The sequence below is a fragment of the Canis aureus genome, chromosome 4, assembly GCF_053574225.1.
Source record: "Canis aureus isolate CA01 chromosome 4, VMU_Caureus_v.1.0, whole genome shotgun sequence".
NCBI classification, from domain to species: domain Eukaryota; kingdom Metazoa; phylum Chordata; class Mammalia; order Carnivora; family Canidae; genus Canis; species Canis aureus.
The window spans coordinates 41216391-41239844 of NC_135614.1; the positions used below are offsets into that span (position 1 = coordinate 41216391).

At 41.0% G+C, this 23454-nt stretch overlaps 1 protein-coding gene and 1 long non-coding RNA gene across 2 annotated transcripts in view; one reads left to right on the forward strand and one right to left on the reverse strand.

Moving 5' to 3' along the window:
* ATP6V0E1 (ATPase H+ transporting V0 subunit e1) overlaps nt 1-14916 on the reverse strand; it is a 31878-nt gene extending 16962 nt beyond the window's left edge. Inside the window, exons 1-2 of the mRNA XM_077895518.1 lie at nt 14732-14916; nt 9435-9482 (exon numbers count right to left, since the gene is read on the reverse strand). Coding sequence (XP_077751644.1) covers nt 9435-9482; nt 14732-14835 — 152 coding nt within the window. The 5' untranslated portion in view covers nt 14836-14916. The remainder of the gene's footprint in view (nt 1-9434; nt 9483-14731) is intronic.
* On the forward strand, nt 14208-15949 carry LOC144312607 (uncharacterized). The gene is made up of 2 exons (XR_013378110.1): nt 14208-14333; nt 15086-15949. It is a non-coding gene; the product is annotated as an uncharacterized LOC144312607 (long non-coding RNA).
* Nucleotides 15950-23454: the final 7505 nt, after the last annotated feature.

Here is a 23454-nt window from a genome sequence, read left to right on the forward strand (position 1 = left end):
AACTATCCTTCAAAAAATGAGCATGAAATAAAGACATTATCAGGTAAATGAAAGATTAGTGAATTTGTTATCAGCATACCTGTCCCACAAGAAATACTACAGGAAGTTCTTCAGACTAAAGGGGTACCAGATAGAAACTCAGACTAAGGGGATTTCAGAAACTCAAATCTTCAAAAATAAGGAATTCTAGAAAGGGTAAATACGTAGGGCAGCCCGGGTGGCTCAACGGTTTAGTGCGGCCTTCAGTCCAGGGCGTGATCCTGGAGACCCAGGATCGAGGTGCCACATCGGGCTCCCTACGTGGAGCCTGCTTCTCCTTCTGCCTGTGTCTCTGCCCCTTTCTCTCTCTCTCTCTCTGTGTCTCTCATGAATAAATAAATAAAATCTTAAAAAAAAAAAAGGGTAAATATGTGGGCAAATATAAAAAACTTTTTTTCTTAATTTCTTTATAAGACATAGGATCCTCTAAAGTAAAAATTGTAACTCTGTGGTGTCTTGCAACATACACAGATGTAAAATATAACTATAGCACAAATGATGCAGAGTAAAAGGAATTCTATTGTTGCAAACTTGTATTTTATTTGAAGTGGTTCAGTATTAACTAGTTACTCTATGAAAAGTTAACAATGCATATTGTAATTTCTAGAGCAACACTAAAAAGAAAAATATTGAAAGTAGAGCAAAAATGCCCTTAGCAAAATTAAAACAGAATATTAAAAATATTCCATTAACATAAAGCATAAAGAGAGCACAGGACGTAATGAGCCCTGAATGTTATGTAAGACTGATGAATCACTGAACTCTACCTCTGAAAAATAATACACTATATTTTAATTAATTGAATTCATTTTTTAAAGATTTTATTTATTTATTTATTCATGAGAGATACATGGAGAGAGGCAGAAACATAAGCAGAAGAAGAAGCAGGCTCCTTCAGGGAGCCCAATGCAGGACTCAATCCCAGGACCCTGGGGTCACAACCCAAGCCAAACGCAGACGCTCAACCACTGAGCCACCCAGGCATCCCTGTTAATTAACTGAATTTAAGTTAAAAAAAATAAAGCATAAAAGAACAGAGGAACAACAACAACAAAAAAATAAAACAGATGAGAGAAATAGAAAGCAATTAACAAAATAGTGGACCCAAATCTAGCTATGTCAATACTTACATTAATTTTATATGATATATGAAATATCCAAGTAAAAGGCAAAAGCAGGGACGCCTGGGTGGTTCAGTGGTTGAGTGTTTGCCTTTGGTGTGATCCTGGGTCCAGGGATCAAGTCCCACATCAGGCTCCCTGTGAGGAGCCTGCTGCTTCTCTCCCTATATCTCTGCCTCTCTCATGAATAAATAAGATCTTAAAAAAAAAAAAAAAAAAAAAAGGCAAAAGCAGAATAGACAAAAAAAGTAAGATTGAACTATATGCTTTCTGCAAAAAGGCACTTTCTAAATATAAAGACAGATATAACAAACATAAGAAAGGTGGTATGATTCTAAATATCAGACAAAGTAAAAATCAAATCAAGGAGTATTACCAAGGATGAATAGGGATACTTTATAATGATAAAATGTCAATTCATTGGAAAGATAAAACAATCATCAACATGTACGCTCCTAGTAACAGAGCTTCAAAACTTATAAAACAAAAATGAAAAGACGTAAAAAGTAGAAAAATCCACAATAGCTGATGACTTTAACACCTTCTTTCAGTAATTACTAAAAGTGACCAAAAAACTCAATAAAGATATAAAAGATTTGAACTAGGGACACCTGGGCTCAGCGATTAAGCATTTGCCTTTGGCTCAGGGTGTGATCCTGGTCTAAGGATCAAGTCCCATATCGGGCTCCCAGTGAGGAGAAGCCTGCTTCTCCCTCTGGCTCTCTCTGTGTGTCTCTCATGAATAAATAAAATCTTAAACAACAACAAAAAAGATTTGAACTACCCTGACCTGACATTTATAAAACACACCACACTCAGGTGTGAGGTTTAAATTCAACCTCAATTTAAAACAATTGCAAAATATATACAATCTTTTGAAGTGTACATAAAACGATCATCATGATAAACCATTATGCTGGGCCATAAGACAGGCCCCAATTGCAAAACACTGAAATCTTACAGAGTATATCTTCTGATAAGATATCTAGAAAAGCACCAAATATTTAAAAATGAAAAATACAGTGTCATCAAAATTTGTAGGCTGTGGCTAAAGCAATGCTTAAAGTGAATTTTATTGCATTAACTGCTTACATCTAAAAGAGAACAAAGTTTTAAAATCATTTAAGTCTCCACTTTAAGTTAGAGAAAGAGCAAATGAAACCCAAATTCAGGAGAAGGAAGGAAATAAATTAAAAAAAAATCTAAATGAATGGAAATATATACTATGTTCAGGATCAGAAGACTCAGTATTGTTAAAATGTCAGTTCTCTCCAAATTGATATAGATTCATCACAATGCCAACTAAAATCAACAGGCTTTTTGGGGGTAGAAACTGACAAGATGATTCTAAAATGTATATGGCTATTTTAAATAGCCAAATAATCTTAAAGGACAAACATGGAAGACTTCGACTTCTTGACTTCAATATATAACTAAATATTTGAGAGAGTATGGTATTGTGATAAGACTAGATAAAGAGATTAAACAGAAGAGATTATCCAGAAACCGACTCATACATATACGGTCAAGTCATTTTGAACAAAGATGCCAAAGCAATTTAATGGAGAAAAGAAAATCTTTCCAACCAATGACGCAGCAACAAATGAATATTCATAGCATGAAAACAAATCAACAACAATAAAAAAACAAAGCTTGAACCCACCATTCTAGTGCATGTGATCTTTGGAAGCAGTCATGTCTAACTGCTAAAACATCTCTAAGTGCCAACCTAACTGTGGAAAACCTTCAGGTCCAAATCCTCACCCAACAGCAGAAACTGTAAGAACTTAGTTCAACAGATGTCATCTTTGTTTGCCTCATCCCCGCCCCCCCCCAAAACCTCCCAGGACCATCTATTTATGACCCAATTCCATCCCCAGACTGCTCTGCTCATTTCACTACTTGACCCAACTTCTACTCTTCCCTTTCCTTCACCTTCTTACGGTGTTCTCTGTAACTTGCTCAATGATTCCCCCACTCACTTACATACTTCCTTCTATTCACACACTTCCCATTGCCTTCAGCTTCCCTCTGAGACTCTCTCAAGCAGAAGTTACTCTAATTCCAGATAGCCCAGGCTTTGGCAATGGGGTTAACTTCTTTGCTCCCCTGTGCTGCCTCTAGACAATTCTCTCTCACTCTTGTGAAAACCTGACGTCTCCTTTGGGGTGCATGACGGCAGATTTTACCACCTTCTTATCCCCTCATACACCTTGTGGGAGTTGCCTTCATTTTTTTATTTTTTTAAGATTTATTTATTTGAGGGGGAAGGGGCAGAGGAGAGAATCTCAAGCAGACTCCCTGCTAAAAGTGAAGCCTGACCCTGAGGATCATGACCTGAGTTGAAACCAAGAGTTAGGGGCAGCCTGGGTGGCTCAGCGGTTTAGTGCTGCCTTCAGCCCAGGGTGTGATCCTGGACACCCAGGATCAAGTCCCACATCAGGCTCCCTGCATGGAGCCTGCTTCTCCCTCTGCCTGTGTGTCTCTGCCTCTCTGTGTGTGTGTGTGGGTCTCACATAAATAAATACAATCTTAAAAAAAAAAAAAAAAGAAAACTAGAGTTAGCTGCTCAACTGACTGAACCACCCAAATGCCCCCATCATATGGGAGTTCTAAGCTGAAAGGATTAAAAGCAGAAGGACTTTATATTTCAGGAACAAATGTAATTTGAGTTACCCACTGTTTTCCATTATTGACACCACCACTTCCTTTTATTAGCAGACATCACCAAATGAGATAGGAGACACAAAAAAAACCCCACCAATCTGTGGAGAGACAGAGACAGACACTCCATCTATAAAAATACATTTTCTGAAGGAGCTTCAAAGCTAGAGGTGAAGACAGACACTAACAGCTAACTAAGAGAAAGCCAAATAAAACACAGGCTTCCAGGCACCTGAGTGGTTCAGTCCGTTTAACATCTGCCTTCAGCTCAGGTCAGGATCTCCGGGCCCTGGGATCGAGTCTCATATCAGGCTCCTTGCTCAGCAAGGAGTCTGCTTCTCCCTCTACTTCCCCCACCTCCCACTTGTGCTCTCTCAAATAAATAAAATCTTTAAAAAAACAAGACAAAACATATGCTTCCTCTGACCAAAGATGGAACAATCTGAACATCAACAAGGACAGGGGATCTCTGGGTGGCTCAGCGGTGTAGCGCCTCCCTTTGGCCTGGGGCGTGATCCCAGAGTTCCGGAATCGAGTTCCGCATTGGGCTCCCTGCATGGAGCCTGCTTCTCCCTCTGCCTGTGTCTCTGGCCTTCTCTCTCTCTCTCTCTCTGTGTCTCTCATAAAATCTTTTAAAAATAAATAAACAAGGACATGAATTATACTGGATTGAAATACATAAAATATGTCTAAATATATCAGATCACAATGATATCAACACAAAACAAAAAATCATTGTTTACCCTTAGAAGGTGCTATGAAACCCAATTCATTATTTTGAAAACTGGTAAGAAAAGAGAAAACCACACATAGAACCTAGCTTCCCTTTATGAACAATTTTCAGTTATCTGAAACTGTTGACAAAATAAATATTTATGTATTCTAGCTAATAAATTACAAATACAGAACATTGTCAATTATGCCACAACATAATTGAGATATTATGTACCCCTAATGAAGCATCAATACCATTTATGAAACAGACTTACCAAAAAAATTCAACCTGAATGTGATCTAACCCCTAAATGATGACCAACTTAGAAGAAACATAGAACAAAGAAGAATGTGTTAATCCCATGGGTATGCAATTAACAAGTACCTCTCTCTGAAGAACTATGGGACAACCAGTTTTTTTCTATTAAAATGTGCAAGAAGAAAAAAAGAAAAATGGAAATGAAACTCATAAAGAGGGACTAGAGAGGCACAACCACCAGCTGCAATGTGTGGTCTTGATAAGCATCTTCATTCTAACTGTAAAATAAACAATGAGGCAACTAGGGGAATTTAAATATATTTGATGATATAAAGGAATTAACTTTCTGTGTGATAACAGTATTGTAGTTAGACATTGAGAAAGAAAGATCATCTTTTAGATATATGCACTGAAATACTTAGAGATAAATTCAAAATAATCTGGGGTAGAGTTGGAGTGTGTGGAGATGAAACAGGATTGGCCATGAGTTGGTTAATTCTTGAAGGTGAGTGAAAGGTAGGTGGACAAATGAAGATGTGTTGTACTATGCCCTCAATTTTATAAATAGCATATAGCAGCTTTTAAAAAGTTAAAAAACAGAAGGTTAAAAAAAACAAACAAACAGAAAATATGCTATAGTAAAGGCCATCCAGCTTGTGGCTACTTGGCTGGAAACCAAAGTGGAAAACCTTGGGAGGTGATCACATCATGTACCCAAACTGGCTCTAGAGCCAGGACCAAAGGCTGGGCTTAGCTGTGGATCTCTGCACACCCTTCTTGGACAAGTCGGGCAAAGTTCCTGTAAGCTGTGTAGGTCCTTATACGATGGGCAGTATTAGGAGGCTGGAGGGGTGGGTGATGGGTACTTGTTTAGGGTCACAGAATAGGGGCCCATGGGAACAAGTAGATAAGGGAACCACTTTGGGAAGTGACTGAGGCTTCTCTGGCTGTGTTTACTCTCTGTCTCCCTTCACTAAAGAGGGCAGGGGAATATGTCCATCTTACTTGTTCACTGCTATTTATCCAGTGTTTGGCACAAAGTAGGCTCTAAATAAAAATGTTGAGGGCAGCCCCGGGTGGCTCAGTGGTTTAGCACCTGCCTTCAGCCCAGGGCCTGATCCTTGAGACCCAGGATCAAGTCCCTGCATGGAGCCTGCTTCTCCCTCTGCCTGTGTCTCTGCCTCTCTCTCATTCTGTGTCTCTCATGAATGAATAAATAAAATCTTTAATTAAATAAGTAAGTTGAGTGAATGAACTCTAATAAGAGTCAATAAAATACATGCTACAATAGCCTTGTAAGCAAACTGTGCTTGTAAGCAACTCACACTACTCTCAATTAAAATATTTTAACAGATCAACGACAGTATTACTTTACATTTTTTTGTTGTCTGTTACAAGTTCTCACACACAGCATCTCAATTAAAACCTCACAAAACCATACTACCATGTAATCAGGCCACATACTATTTAGACTAGAAGAACAAAGGACTCCTGACTTTTGGTCAATATTTCTTTTTCTGTATCACTCTGCTAGTAAGATTTACAATTAGTCAAGTGCTAAATAAAGATAAAGCATGTTTTCCAAGAAGCAATTGTATCTTCACGATACTACACTAAATTTCTAATTTAGCCTGAAAATATAAGTTTTGTAACTCTGGGTAAGCTACATTATAATTCAACATTAAAAACTAACCTAAGACCAAGAGAACAGTAAAGCTAATAGGACTCTATGCTTAAGGAACAAAAGTGACCTTGTGCTTCAAAGAGGGAACCAGATGTATAACATTCAGACATTCCTCTGCTGAACTATTAACACAAACTGGTTGTACTGGCAGAGATCCTGATTTTTCAGTGTTCAAACAAGTTACACCCCATGAATCTAACCTTAAACCAGAACAAACTGGAAAGAGAAAAAAACTGCTATAAACCAAAGGCAATTTAAAAGTCCATGAACGTATTTCAAAATGTGACTTTGCTTAGGAAATCCAGTTTGGGTGTGATTTATTTCAAGAGGCATTTTCAAAAAAATATACTTACTAATGCTAAACAGTGAAGTTTTTTTTGAACTTCAAAGTTGTCTTTGAATTTCAAATTTATTACAGAATCCCATCCCTTTGTGGAATAAAGTATTTGGAATTTGAATTCAATTCATTCACCCACATTCCAGCAGATATTTCACTAAATAGGATATATGATCAGGTTTCAAAGAAACAAAAGAAAAAAAAAGAACTTCATAAAGTCTATACTACACAGATCATCTCCCTATATGATGACTTCCAGAAACACTTAATGTTGGAACACTGTGTGTTACCTTTATTAATACACTGATGACAGTATTGATCCACTGTCAACAGAGAAGTCACCGGCATGTCTGCTACAAAGGAAAAAATCTAGACAGTGAGAGGTAAAGACTCACAGATGCTTCTCAACTAGAATCACTAAGACTCAAAGAGACAGAGTTTCCCATCATGTCCAGTTATTCATTTTATACCTGATTGGAAAGGTTTCTTGTTTGTTTTCAAGAAAATATTATGAAAATCAAGCAAATTTCAAAGACAGTGGGAGACCAGAAAGTCAAAAAACATTTCTGCTCCATCTTAATCTCAAGTCATTCTTTGGTGTAGTAATTTTCTCATTTTTAAGACCCTACCACCAACCTTGCTGCTCAGGCAGCAGAGATCTTCAAAGCAATAAAAACAAAGGCCTTTTCAATCACAAGATCACTCCTTGGCTCTTGGACTGAAAAAGAGCTCCCTTGGGATTCCTATAGGAGATTCAGTGGAATAGACTGAAGCTCAATCGCTCTTACTAAAATGAGAAATTGGGAACCCTGGGTGGTGCAACGGTTTGGCGCCTGCCTTTGGCCCAGGGCGCGATCCTGGAGACCCAGGATCGAATCCCACGTCGGGCTCCCGGTGCATGGAGCCTGCTTCTCCCTCTGCCTATGTCTCTGCCTCTCTCTCTCTCTCTGTGACTATCATAAATAAATAAAAATTAAAACAAACTAAAATGAGAAATTTTTGAGGATGTATGTACTACTTCTTTACTCTTTAAGGCCAAACACAGCTAGTATTAAGAATTCTCTCCTATGCTATGTCAGACTTCCATTCTGGAAGCCGAACTCTATCACCTGAAAAAGTTACCTTTCTAAGTAGAAAAAAACAGTAAACGAGCCAATTGTAGAACATCTAAGCCCTTGTGTTGAGGCAGTCAAACAACACCATCATCACTTAGCACTACACTGTATTCTGATTCAGTTTTAAATGCTTCAAATTGCACACAAACAAGTGACTGAAGGATTGGCCACCTACCTAAAATTCATAGTAATAACTTTTTGTCAGGGGCAGATTTTGATCTATGCCAACAACTAGAATTGGCTCATCCCCACAAACCTCTTAGAAAAACCTTAGCCAGCACCTGGCTGGCTCAGTGGTTGAGCATCTGCCTTCGGCTCAGGTCATGATCCCAGGGTCCTGGGATCGAGTTCTACATCAGGCTCCCCAGAGGGAGCCTGCTTCTCCCTCTGCCTCTGTCTCTCCGTGTCTCTCATGAATACATAAATAAAATCTTAAAAAAAAAATGGTCTCGGGAAGCTATACAGCTCTCTTTAAGAAAGGAGAACCACTGGTTCTAAACTCTAAAAAGAAATCCATAAAAGGATGAATTTTATGGTATGCAAAATAGATCTCAATAAGAAAGAAAGAAAGAAAGAAAGAAAGAAAGAAAGAAAGAAAGAAAGAGAAAGAAAAAGAAAGAAAGAAAGAAAGAAAGAAAGAAAGAAAGAAAGAAAGAAAGAAAGAAAGAGGGAGGGAGGGAGGGAGGGAGGGAGGGAGGAAGGAAGGAAGGAAGGAAGGAAGGAAGGGGCCTTTGTAGTTCGAAGTGGCTATCCTTTCCACAAACTGATTGACACTCAGTTTTTTTTCTGGGGCTTGACTTGTTCCATTCTTCGGGGAAGGGAAGAATGCAGACAAGAACTGGAAACCTTTACAATAGCTCAACTACAGTTCTGTCATTTCTGATACTCATGAGGATTAAGAACGGTATTCCAAAAATACATGTTGAAGAGTTAATTTACATATCTTAAAATAGTTTTCAACCAACAGTTTGCAAACTATATAACCTATTCTAATGTGTTAATTATCATACATCGATATGGCATATGACTGTTAGAGAAATTGCCTTTTTCATTACAATTCTAGCTCAACTTCTGTTCATCAGATAAATAAAGTCATAATAAAGACTAGCTTTATTAGCTTTACAGTGATATTTAAATGAAATGAGTACACCTAAATTCTTCCCAATAGTAAAATACAAAGTAGTACAAAGGCAATTTCCAGCTAATTATATAAGATTTAAATTTGTGCCAGATAACTTACACTTATATTGCCAGAAAAAGAGAGCATCTGTAGAGTTTTTATGTAAATGTATTGAACACAAAAAAAGTGTGCTCTTTCCCATCTTAGGATACTATTTCTAGATGTTACATAAGGAATAAGCTCAAATGATACAAAACTGTAAAGTTTCACAATAATCATGTTCCACGATTTTATTCTTTAATCACGCACATTATAAATACCAAGAGTAATTTCCTATTACCTTGGGAAAAAAAAAAACAAAACTACTTTTGACATACTTACAAGAGATAGCAGCAAACTGAACAGGTTACCAACATGGTGATGATAACTCTAAAAACAAACAAACAAGCATCATTAGATAACCAGCAAACTAAGCAGACATTGTCGGATGGCTTAAGCCTCCTTCCCAAATTATCAAACTGGTAAGGTCTGTGCACCAAGAAAAGGGAACTGAATCTGCTCAAACACCAACAGACTGCACTCAGAAGTTTAAGTAATTAATACTTGTATTTAAAGGGATATGTAAAAAAAGGGGGGGGATATGTATTGAGGCCGCGGCTTAGATAACTAGTCCAAACCCCCTACAAATGAACACAAAAGGCCACACCGACAATTAGTTTTGACACCTAAGAAAACTACCAATTTGGTAGTTTTCTCTGACACTGTACTTGTAAAAATTTAACTTTCTAGGAGCACCTGGATGACTCAGTTGGTAAAGCATGCGACTCTTGATCTTGGGATCGTGAGTTCAAGTCCCACATTGGGGACAGAGATTACTAAAAATAAGCTTTAAAAAAAAGGCAGAACTGCATAGACTTACAATGAAAACGAGATGATTCCTTCAAAAAAATATATGTATATATATAACTTTCCAATGTTGACCTCTCCCCATCTCTATTCCTGTCTGAAAAAAGTTAAACGTGGATCTCTGAGCAGCTGAATCTCAATATTTAAAAAATTGAATTCATGGTATCCTCTCCCCATTTCTCTTTCCAAAGACTCCTCTTCCCAATTTCCTATTCCCCAGAGGAAACTGTCATTTTTCACCTATCTGACCCACTCCTCAAATCTCTCATCATTATGTTCACACCTCCTATGTACCTTTAGTCATCAAATGCTAGCAGATTCAAAACGTTCTTCCTTCCTTTTCATCCTATCACAATCACCTCAGAGTCATCTTTCTAAAATAAACTTTCATCACATCATACTCTGAAGTTGAACACCTTTCAATGCTCTCCATCCTCCATAGGAATAATTTCCAAAGAGGGGGTCTCCACATCCTACAGAGGAAGCAAGACTATCTCCTAGAATGCAAGTAGCAAATATCAGAATTCCTGTCTTTATTTTCAATTCATCCTTTATAAGTTATGTGTGTGCTCATGTACTTTCTGTGGTTAATACTGACACATCCGTTCACTCAGTAGATTTTCAATGAGTATCCAGTATGTACCAGACTCTGGGGAAAAAGTAAACAAAACGGATGAAAACCCCTGCCCTGGTGAAGTTCACAGGATCATAAGGGAAAACAAACGACAACAAACAAGATGAACATTAAACAAAAACTATTTACTTATGTATCATTAGTCTGGCAGGTGGTCAGTAAGTGCTAATGGAGAGGGGAAAAAAGCAAGAAAGGAGGATAAGGGTATACAGGGGTTGGAGGCTATGCTTTCAATTTTAAAGAGGGTAGTCAATTGGGGCACCTGGGTGGCTCAGTCTGTTTATATGACTGCCTTGGGCTCAGGTCATCTTGGGATCCTGGGATGGAGCCCTAAGTCAGGCCCTCTGCTCTGAGGCAAGTCTGCTTCTCCCTCTGCCTCTCCCTCTGTGATCTCTCCCACTCTCACTTTGTCAAAAAACAAAACAAACCAAAACAACCTTCAAAGACAGCAGTCAGGAAAGGACTTGCTGAGGACATGGCAAGTGAGTCCAGACCTCTGGACAGGGGAAAGAGCAAATGCAAAGGCTCTATGGTACCAGCAGTTAAGAGAGGACAGAGGCCAATGTGGCTGAGCAGAGCGAGAGGAGCCTAGTAGTAAGTGAGGTTGGGGAAGGGGAGAATACAGACAAGAATTGGAAACACCTTTAAAACAGTTCAATTGTAGTTCTGCCATTTCTGACGCTCATGAGGATGAAGTGCAATCTCTGAAAGGAAAAGAGAAGCTATTTGGAGGGATATGAGCACAGGACTGACAAAATCTGATTCAGATTCTAAGAGGACCTCTGTAGAGGAGAAACAAACTGGGGGAGGAGAGGCAGAGGGAGAAGCTGTGAAACCAGTCTGGGGGTGGAGTTGGGGGTGTGGACTGCAATACTTCATGGACCAGGCTGGTAGTATTGTAGGTAGTGAGAACTGGACAGACTCTGGATATATTCTGAAGCAACATTCTTCAAAATATCTAACTTATACATTATGCTTATAATACACAAATAAGTATGCACGTGAGTTTGTGCTACAAAACTTTGACAGCTGCATAATAAAAAATGCTTGAAGAGCTACACAATCAAGTCCAGCTCCTTCCTGGTCATCAGTTCCCTCCACTCATCCTCACCACTGTCCACTTTCAAACAGCAAACTTCCACTCCCGAAAGCAGTTGGCCTCACTGTCAACCAAAACACATCAGGTTTACTCTTCTCCATTCTGAGCTTTTGCACATTTTCCTCCATTCCTCTGCCTCAACCTGGAATCCTGTCTTCTGTCTCCCCCAAGGACCACCTCAGACAGCTGAAACTGCTGAGGCTATTTTTTGTTACCTGCTTCCCAGTTTCATATAAAAAGCCCCCTCATTAAACTATCACCACCAGTCAGGCTGGCTAAGTCGGAAGAGCTTGATCTCTGGGATCATGAGTTTGAGCCCCACACTAGGAATAGAGATTACCTAAATAAATAAATAAACTTAAACCGAAATAAAAAATAAAATATCCCCTCCAAATATGCCACTTACTATTTGGGGTGAAGTGTCATGATGAATGCAATTTACTTTCAAACGGTTTAGCAAGATTATATATGTGTATATATACACATGTACACAAACACATATTCACACATAAAAAAGCAAATATAAATGTGTTGACAATTATTATATCTAAGCGGTGGAATACACACTCTTACTATTCTTTCTGCCTTGCTGTATGTTTGAAAATGTTCTGTATGCTTGAAAAAACAGGAGCTGACTCAATTCCCTGTGATCTAGCTCCATCCCATGCCCCACATCTACCCCTAAAGGAGCCACTGTGAAAAAAATCTGAAGCTTTCAGACCATCTGTGGATTCCTAAAGAGAGGGAAATCATGAAAAAAATGGTCAGGAAAGCTGATTCCAAACACAAACTGTTTTTTATCTGGCCCATTTTCAGTTATAAAAAAGAGTAAGAGAAAAAAAAAAAAAGAGTAAGAGTAAGGTGTTTTCTTTAGGTTACAGAGAGATTTTTCTGCACTCTGGTGTGTGTGGACCTTGCAGGGTATAGGATTTAACATCAAAATCTCTTCTTCCCTTGCCACACAGTACCTTTACTTAACGTATCTCTCTTTTTTTAAGAGTTTATTTATTTATTCATGAGTAACACAAAGAGAGGCAGAGACATAGGCAGAGGAGGGAGAAGCAGGCTCCCTGTGAGGAGCGCAATGCAGGACTCAATCCCAGGACCCTGGGATCACCACCTTGGCCAAAGGCAGACACTCAACCACTGAGCCACCCAGGTGCCCCTACTTATCTCTTTAATCAAAATGTTTTTAATCCTTTAAATCAGAATTGTTCTGATTAAAAATTCACCTAGTCCTTGAAGCAATTAAGTTCCTTCATGTATTAAAAAACACTTTCAAAGCCTTTCAGGAGATAAAGAGGAACTAGTATTAATGCAGTACTAGTATTTCTTTCCATCTTACAATGAGGAAAGGGAACACTGAAAAGTTAATTGTTCAAGGTCACAGGGATCATCCAGCTTGGAGCAGTGTTTCTCAAAGTGTAATACAGTAATTCCTAGGAGACATTTTGTGTTTTAAGAACTGCTCAATCCTGCCAAGAGCAGGAAATAAAAGGATTAGGATAGAGGCTGTGAATTAGACCCAGATAATTTATCATTGGCCCGTCAAACCTGAATCATGACACTAGAGTTGGAAACTGAGTAGTCCATGTATTACAGGAGACATTTCATTACACTGGAAAACAGCAGTGGCATCAAGTCCCAAGGCTAGGCATGGTGGGTCCCAAATCAGGGTCTTTAAGAAAGGAGTGGTCAATGTTACAAGCACATCAAAAATGCTTTCCTGAGTATTTAGACTGGAAAAGCAGACAGTAGGGTAATGAAATAGTTGAAGATAGAAACAACAAAGTGTTTTGTTGGTCTCTAACTCCAGTAGGAGAAAGATGTCTAAGAAATTCAATTTGGTTAATACAAATTGATTTAATAACCCTAGAATTGTAACACTCTGCATCATCTGTTATAGTCTAGAGAGATGACCCTCTATAACTGATGTTACTGGGAGGAGAGGAGGGGAAATCGAATGCTACCAAATGATAGAAATTCATCTACCGTTTTTCCTTTTTAAACAAGGTGTGTTTTACTTTCAAGCTAGATAGAAGTACCAAGTCTAATACAAGTGTATTCCAGACAGCAAAAGGAGTTTAGGTCACAAAATATTAAGGAAGTGATAGCATTTTATTTCCCCTAATAAAATAGAATTATCCACTCAATGGGTATTTACTGAATGAATGCCTACTATGCATCTATGCATGCTGCATAGGCCACCAATTTGTTGGTGCTTGGCCAAGCTCCAACTTAGCCTAAGTTTCACTCCACATGATCTCGGGATGAGAAAAAATGACTAAAAGGCAAAAGAGGAACCAGAAGGAGGCTGTTCCAAAGCTCCTTTGAAGACAAGGCTCTATCTCATACTACAATAGAAAAGATTTACTTAACAAAATAGATAGAGCTCTATTTAGCCAAGAAGTCTAGGTTTTAGTCAATCATTCTAAGAACTTGGTACACTCGCATACAAGCGCAGAACCACCCTCAAAAGGTATGACGCAGGGGCTTCTAAACAATACCTCCCGCCCTTCGGTAATTAATCTCGCTTTAGATCAGGCCCCAACTACCTGGCGCCCACTAGATGCAAGGCCTGGGCTCCGCGCTGCTGCACAAGCTTGTGTCCCCTGCAACTGCGACATGTGGGGCACAGAGGGCAAGTTCTGTCTTATTTGATCCTTTCCTTTAAAGTTTAGGCGTCATTTGAGCGGAGGGCAGGGCTAAGGGGGTGAAAGCCATTTAGAAGAGACCACACTTCTCCCTGAGTCGGTATAAACCCGTTTCCCACGCACCCTCCCCAGACAGGCCCGTGGTGAGAAAAAAAAAATCCCCCTGAAACCCCTTCCCAAGGAGGGTCCGTCGGGAGTCAGCGTCCTCCCCCTCGGCCCGGGGAACAAAGAGCTGCCGCCGTAGGAAGCCGGGGGTCTGCAGGCGGTCGGGGACCACCCCGCGAGGTCTCCGACCGGGGCAGGTCGCCCCCTCCCCCGCCCCCTCCCCCGCCCCGGGCCGTCCTCGCCGCGCGTCCTTCCCAAGGCGGGCCCCTAGCGCACTTACCCCCGGTTGGGACCCTTAGGGATAAACCAGGGCACGCAGAAGCCGACGAAGCCCCAGAACACGCTCATCACGATGAGAGGCACCGTGAGGCCGTTGTACGCCATGGCTGCCGCGGAGGCGCGAGCCCCTGCCCAGCCGCCTCGCTTCGGTCCCACCCGGAAGTGTCAACACCGGGCCGCGTGACCAGCGCGCAGACCCGCCTCCACGCCCCACGTGACTCCGCGCCGGACTCCGCCCCCGCCCCCCCCCCCCCCCCCCCCATCCCGGGCCCCCTGGTCTTGGACTGTGGTTGCCGCGTGCGGTAGCCTGTTTGCTTACTTACTCGAGTGACCACCAGCTTTCTTCATTAAGCAGAATGGACTCCGGGATGAGATGGGAAGTCGGACCTATACTCGGTAACATCTGCTCCGCCTCCAAACATGATCCCAAACTTTCACCTGGCCGGTATGCGGGATATAGAGGGTCATCGTGTCCGTCTAAGCAGAAATTCTGCCGTCCTGAAGTTCCAGTCCAAGCGCTGCCTTCTCCAAAACCGGTTTCATTCTGTTGGTGCGTCCCTTGTGGCCGTGTATCGTAGCCAACCCTCTACTGGAGAGCAAACTCCCCGAGGACAGGCCCTGTTTAACGGATCCTTGCTCCTCGGGAGTACTTATACATACAATGTGTTCGATAAACACATGTACAACTGAACTGAGTGACAAGGGGTGAGGTCGGCCAGAACTAAGAGAAAAAAGTCTCCTTTCTATTTTTTTCTTAATTTATTTTTGATTGTGGTAAAATATACATAAAATTCACCATCTTCGCCATGAAGTGTAAAGTCAGAGAGTATTGACTATATGCATGTTGTTGAGTCCCCAATCTCCACAACTTTTTCATGCCCATAAAACAACTCCTCCTTGTCCCTTCCCCAAGCTCCGGCAACCCCCGTTCTACCTTCTGTTAAGTTTGACTACTCTAGATACCTGATAGAAGTGGAATCATACAATATTTTTCCTTTTGTGACCGCCTTGATTCACTTAGCATAATACTCTCAAGCTTGATTCCCGTTGCAGCCTTTTTAAGGCTGAATAACATTCTACTGTATGTTATATGCCACATTTAGTTTCTTCATTCATCTGGAGATGGACATTTGAGTCGCTTCCACTTTAGCTATTGCAGATTTGTTTCCCCTATTTCTTAAATAAAGGCAAATATTTTAAGCTGATGCCATTAACCTTCGCCTGGCCTTCCTGGCAACTTCTTTAAAAACCAGGTGTTGGGGAGCCCAGGGATGTGGCCGTTTAGACACCAGTTTTGTGTAAATCTGTTTCATCCTCTGTGAAATGAGAAAATCCCCACCTTTGCTATCATAGCTGTGGGCTAGTATTGACCAATAGCTCCCTCTATCAGTCAATCTGTCAAAAACATTTTATCACACATTCCAAGTAAGAACTGGTGTCCAAGGCCAGGGAACTAAAAGATTCAGTAGAATGAAGAAATACTCTCCCCCTTCAAGGCACTTAAAGTCTACTTCAGGATATGTCAGTATGGCTCAAGGACCCCAGGGGAGTCCCTGGGACTCTCCCAGCAGGTCTGTAAGGGCCTCTCTGTTTTTTATTTTATTTTATTTTATTTATTTATGATAGTCACAGAGAGAGAGAGAGAGAGAGGCAGAGACATAGACAGAGGGAGAAGCAGGCTCCACGCAGGGAGCCCGACATGGGACTCGATCCCGGGTCTCCAGGATCGCGCCCTGGGCCAAAGGCAGGCGCCAAACCGCTGCACCACCCAGGGATCCGGGCCTCTCTGTTCTAACTACCAATCTGTGTGAAGCTGAATTATCCATAGTCCATATTTGCTTTACCCAAATATGTTGCAACAGATTGAATGCATAAGTATTATTTAGGATCCATTTGTCTTCTATATTGAGCCAGACATTAAGGAATTTTGCAGAAATGTAATACTATGTTGTTCTTCCCACTATATTTTTCAATTTGGAAAAAAGTTATTTCCCAATAAATGTTATTTCTGTTAATGTATTACAGGTTGATCATTGTTATTTTAAAATGAATCTAAAATGAATGTTAAATTTTTGGTCTAATTTATAATATGGTAAATTATATTATTGATAGAACCCACATAAAAGTTAGATTTTGGGGGATCCCTGGGTGGCTCAGCGGTTTAGCACCTGCCTTTGGCCCAGGGCGCGATCCTGGAGTCCAGGGATCGAGTCCTGCATCGGGCTCCTGGCGTGGAGCCTGCTTCTCCCTCCTCCTGTGTCTCTGCCTCTCTCTCTCACTCTCTCTCTATCATAAATAAATAAATCTTTTTTTAAAAAAAAGTTAGATTTTGGGTTCACAATAATTTTTAAATGTGTAAACAGGAAAAGTCTGAGATCAACTCCTAGAGGAAAAACCTCCAAGGCAACCCCAAAAGGATAAAACAAGTAAGAACTGACTGAAATGCTACAGTGTAACCCCACTAATCCCCTTTCCTAAGCTCAGGCCTATAAATAAAAACAGGCATGCAGGGATCCCTGGGTGGTGCAGCGGTTTGGCGCCTGCCTTTGGCCCAGGGCGCGATCCGGGAGACCCTGGATCGAATCCCACGTCGGGCTCCCGGTGCATGGAGCCTGTTTCTCCCTCTGCCTGTGTCTCTGCCTCTCTCTCTCTCTCTCTGTGACTATCATAAATAAATAAAAAAAATAAATAAATAAAAATAAAAACAGGCATGCAGAGTCCAAGCTGATCTGGAAACCTGGAAGTTAGTGGAGAAGCTGAAAACTCCAGCATGCTTTAAAACTCATTTGCTCAGCACGTCTGTATGGAACATGCCTGCAGGTGACCACCATTCATTTCTTGAGTGACAGCTATATGCCATTGAACCATGTGCTTTGAACTACCTCTCATTCAATATTCACAACACCTATCATGTTAAGATCATCTTACCTATTAGGAGAGGCTCAGATTTGTAACTTGCCCAAAGTCTGTTTTAAGTAACAGAACTGGGATCTAAATGCAGGTCTTTTTTTTTTTTTAAATTTTTTTATTTATTTATGATAGTCACAGAGAGAGAGAGAGAGGCAGAGACACAGGCAGAGGGAGAAGCAGGCTCCATGCACCGGGAGCCTGACGTGGGATTCGATCCCGGGTCTCCAGGATCGCGCCCTGGGCCAAAGGCAGGCGCTAAACCACTGCGCCACCCAGGGATCCCTAAATGCAGGTCTTCATAACTCGCATTCTTCCCACGAACCCATCCTGCCTATTTCAGACAGTAAGACAACCAAAAAAACCCCTAAGTTATGCACAGCTTAACAAGACAGAGACATCTGATTCATAAGGTGAGACCTGTGAAAGCCTATTCTTGAACTTGCTGCTCTCCTGCTAGGGGTAGGCTAGGATATGGTTGACAAGTTATTTCTGAAGGCCAAAGATTATTTTATTTAATATTTGTGCATGCTTATAAATATGGTGTTCAAGCAGTAAATCAACTTTATATTATAGAGCTGTTTATACTTGGATGACCTGCCTTTCTCATGAAGACTTCTTCATGGATCAGACTTTTAGTAAGCACCAAGTCATATATGCATAGACTATTTCCGGAAAAAATACAAAAGGAACTGGAAACAGTGACTGCTTCTGGGGATAACCGAGTAACCAAGAATCACAGTGACAAGGAAACTTACTCTTCACTACGTAACTTTTATACCCTTTTATGTTGTACCCTATGTAGGTATTAATTTAAAAAACTAATTTAACAGAACAATGAACAAAGATACAAGCCACCAGATGGGAAGTGCTCAGAGTCCATAGTATCAGCAGAGTATGGTAGATTCTTGGTAGTAGAGTTCAGCCTGGTTCTCAGTAGATTCATTTACCTGCCTGCCCAACTCACACTAAGAGCTCTGTAGCTGAATATGTCATGCCTGAGTATAATGAAAGCAGACATTCAGAAGCAGTTATCTGAAGTTTAAGTCTGGAGGCTTCCCAAAATAGCACAGGGGACTCACCCAAGTGAGTGGACATCTGCAAATTCAATGAAAAGGTTAGTAGGAAACTGCTTAATTCAAAGTTATCCCAGGAAACATGCTAACATCCTTGGGCCTGAATGTTGACAGGCAGACATACCCATCTGGCATTCTCCAGTCATTTGCTGCCCAAACAGAATACCACTGCCTTTAAATCACCCTCTTCATTCAAGGATGGCTGGCTCAGTTGGTAGAGCCTGTGACTCTTGATCTTGGGGTTGTGAGTTTGAGCCCCACATTGGGTGTGTAGAGATTACTTAAAAATAAAGTCTTAAAACACACACAACACCAAAAACTCCAAGAACCCATGTTTATTTGAACTCTGAGAAAAACTTTTCCCTCTGTTCTTGCAAACTCCCTGCCAATCTCCTCTAAAAGATAATAGCTAAAATTTGCTGAGCTCTGTATTCCACATGCTGTATCTCGAGTATTCAGTCTGACAACCATAGGATTTCTATCTTCTAAACGACAAACTGAGGGCCAGAGGTTAAGCAATTTACCTTACCCAAGGTCACACAGCTAGCAACTGATAGAGCTGGGATTAGAACTCACATGTGATGCTGAACTGCTCTTGACCATGCACTATGGCTCATATGGCTCAGTTTAAACAGTCTGGTACCATTTGGTTGCCTGTGAGGGGCTGGTGGTGGGGATTACAGTTCTTAAAGCTCTCATCATTTGTATCGAACAAGCTATTGAAAATGAGTCAAATCTGACTCCCAGGAAACATCATAATTTAATCTTATTGATGAACATAATGGCTGGAGTCTAGGGCCCAGACCAGGTATCAGAATATATCATCCTTACTATAAATTTAACATAGTATCAAACCCAACTTTTATGTAACCTTTGGGGTGCTAAATTATGTGTGGAGAATAAAAACAAAACTCAAATTAGAAAAAACAAACTACAGACCTTACTGTTTATCTACTCACTAGACTACTAATGATAACATGCACCTACTTTATGTGCTGCATGTATATATACTCTTTTTTTTTTTTCTTTTTTAGAGAGAGAGAGAGAGAGAGAGAGAGTAGAAGCAAGTGAGGAGCAGGGAGGGGCAGAGGGAGAGGGACATACAGAACTCCAAACAGGCTCCATACCCAGTGTGGAGCCCAACACAGTGCTCCATCTCAAGACCCTGAGATCATGACCGGAGCGGAAATTAAGAGTCAGATCTTAACCAAAAGAGCCACCCAGCTGCCCTTTTTACATATATCATATATACATATTTCCCAAAGTTAACTGGTTGTAAGCATCACAGAAGAGTCACGCCAGAAATATGTATGAACTCAACACCTGAAAAGGTCTCTCTCCAGACTTACTGCATCAAGGAATCTGCTGTAAGGGGGCGGAGACTAATATTAGTAAGCATCCAAGTGACTCCTAAAGTCAGGAGTCTGGTGGACCACTACTTTAATTTTCACATTTGATAAGCATTTTCAGCTTACCAAGACAGGGAAACAAGCTCATAAAAATGCCCAAAGACCAAAGCAGAATTTGAATCCAGATCCCTGTGGCTTCAGAGCCAAGACAGTATCATTCTGCCTACTTTCACATCAATGCCCCAAAGTCAGAGAATGCATGCTGAATTTTGTAGTTTGTGATTCCATCGATTTCCTTTTTTTTTTTTTTTAAGATTTTATTTATTCATGATAGAGAGAGAGAGAGGCAGAGACACAGGCAGAGGGAGAAGCAGGCTCCATGCAGGGAGCCCAACGTGGGACTAGATCCCTGGTCTCCAGGATCGCGTCCTGGGTCAAAGGCAGGTGCTAAACCGCTGCGCCACCCAGGGATCCCCCATTGATTTCCTTTGTGAAAAATTACCTTCTTCAGTGCAAAATGCATGTAAGAATTGGAAATACAAGTAAACAATAGAAATATCAACATTTGTACACTCACAGAGTCCTCAGAAAAAGCCTATTTGATCCTGCCATTTTCATTGAGACAGGAAGGCAGTGCAGGTACTAACCAAGTGCTTTACTACTGAGAGAATGGAGGCTCAGAGGTAAGTAACTTGCATAAAGGTTTACAACTATCCTATGGCAGAAATGGCAACAATGCTTTTCCCACTTGGCACTACTACTGCAAATATTTAGGTTCTTCTCCCTGTACACAGATGTCCAGTCTCTTGTGAGACTCTTGTGAGACTCTGGTACAGGACTGATGGAATGAAAAAAAGAACACCAGAGATGGATGGCTAAAGTGGGATGTGGATGGTCTTTGATGCAGTCAGGCCTGGGTTCAAATCCTGACTCTATCTCTTGTGTTCTCTAAGATCTGGACAATTAATCTAAGCTCATTTTTCTTCATCAATCAAGTTGGGAAATAACAGATGCAATCAACACTTACCGAGAAACTCCAATGTGTAAGGCCACAGGTCACTAGAGAGCCATTAAAGGCATTTTATAATTTTATGCATTATCATAAGTTGTAATCAATAATTGATCATCAAAGCAAGGATTTTACTTTTTTCCTTTTTAAAGTAGGCTCCAGTGTGGAACCCAACATGGGGCTTGAACTCACAACCTTAACAATGAGACCTGGGTTGAGATCGAGTCAGATGCTTAACCAACTGAGCCACCCAGGCACCCCAAGGGAGGATTCTGGATGTGAATCTGGAGCTAAATCATGAAGGGTAACTGGAAGTTACATAAGCAGTTAGGGGTCTCCAGAAAAACAAAGATAAGTCATTTTACATCCCAGCTATTTTCCATGATCTACGCCTAACTGGCTTTTCTTGCCCTAGCACACTTCTTGCAGAAGTCCTAAGAGGTATCAGAATTACAAAGAAATACAAAAACCTCAATAGTTAAGGATTTTAGGAAATAGTTTAAGGATTTTAAGAAAAGACATGGGCAAGTTCAGCTCCGTCATAGTGTCTACCACTGATGAGGAAGAAGAGGAAACTGAGGCTAGAGAAGCTGCTGACTCATATGCACAGAATACCAAGGTGATTGAAAAACAGCTGGAGCGCAAAGGCATGAGCAAAAGGCGGCCGCAAGAAGTAGCTGAACTGGAAGCCAAGAAAGCAAAAATCAAGAGGACCTTGACTGACAACTAGTTCAAGTGAATCAAGACCTTTCTCTCAACCCTGACCAGAGGCAAGCATTTAGATGAGGAAAAAGAACTTTGTCTGGACTCCATGGACTAGTGCCCACCTTTTTGCCCCAGCAGAAGGCTTTACATTGCTTCCCATTGATTCCTCCTACCTTTGGTGAGGTCTTCGAGTCCATCTGACCTGCTTTCTAGAGATGGGTTTTCTAAATCTTTCTGTATATGGGTCTTCGGTACTATATACAGTAAATTTCTTCAGCTGTATAGAAACTCTATGAATACATCAGTGCTCGAGTGTCTCTAGTTTTTTTTGTTTGTTTTTTTTAAGATTTTATTTATTTATTCATGATAGACAGAGAGGCAGAGACACAGGCAGAGGGAGAAGCAGGCTCCGTGCCAGGAGCCCGACACGGGACTCGATCCCCGGACTCCAGGATCACGCCCTGGGCCAAAGGCAGGGACCAAACCGCTGAGCCACCCAGGGATCCCATGTCTCTAGTTTCTAAAGTAGCTGTTCTCCTTCCTTCTTCAAAGTTAATGAAATGTTTAAAGATGTTTGAAAAAAAAAAAAAAGGATTTTTAAGGATTTTAAGGAACAAAGGCAGCCCAGTTAGAATGCAAAAACTAACAGATTTTACTAGGCCATCAAATCAGTGGTAAAACTCCTCCCCCGGGGTTGTTTCAAAAGTAAGCAAGGCCCTGTATTCCTTCCCTGAGATAAATCCAAGACCCAATCCAATTTATATTGGCTCTTGGAGCGGGCCCATAACCCCCTCCCCTTGTCCAGTAGTTACCTCTGCTTCATTATAGTGTTAAAATCCCCACCCCAGGAGAACAAATCTCATTAATATAACATACAATGCTTCAATAGGCATGTTTGTTTGTGCCCACCTCTACCCACAATGAAGAAACTTCTCTGAATATTCATCGTAATCCTAAATAAAAGAAGCCTATTCACCCCTACTTGGGGAGTCATGGATTTGGAAGCTAACCCCTATAATCTTATTTGCTGCAATAAGGTTTCCTTTGTATACCACCACCTGGTGTCGTCTCTATCTAAAACTCACTAAGGAGTGAACTTATGTTAGGGTTGATTGCAGTTAGACCTGGAGTCTAAAACTCAAGATGCTGGGGGGGGGGCGGGGAAGGGGGCAAGTTGGGTACATGAGTGGAGCAAACTGAATAGGGAGCAGCCAGCCCCTGAGCACCACACAACTGATGCTATGTAGGACCAGGGCCCCATGCAACCAAATGAAGCAAGATCTAGATTTCTGTTAAATCCCTCAACTTTTAAATGTTGGAAATTGACCTATTAAAATTATGAAAACAATAGCAGGACAAATGTAATCTGTGAGCCAAATCTTGCCTACAGGCTGTCATCAGTTTCCTGAGTTAGCTCCAGGTGAAAGGAAGGACATTTCTTTCATTTGGAAATGAATTTGCAAAGTCAGACCTTGGGAAGGGCAACCTGTTCAGGGAGCTGCATGCCATTTGGTTTGGTTGGAGCATGAGAGGAAGAGGGCCATCAAGCTTGAGATACAGTTGTGCAAAACAGCACCAGCCACTCAGTGAGGTCTTAGATGTGCCAGTTCATATCATGACTACCACTGAGCGGGACAAATCCTTGAGTTAGGGACCAGCACCCTGTCTACCCCATCAG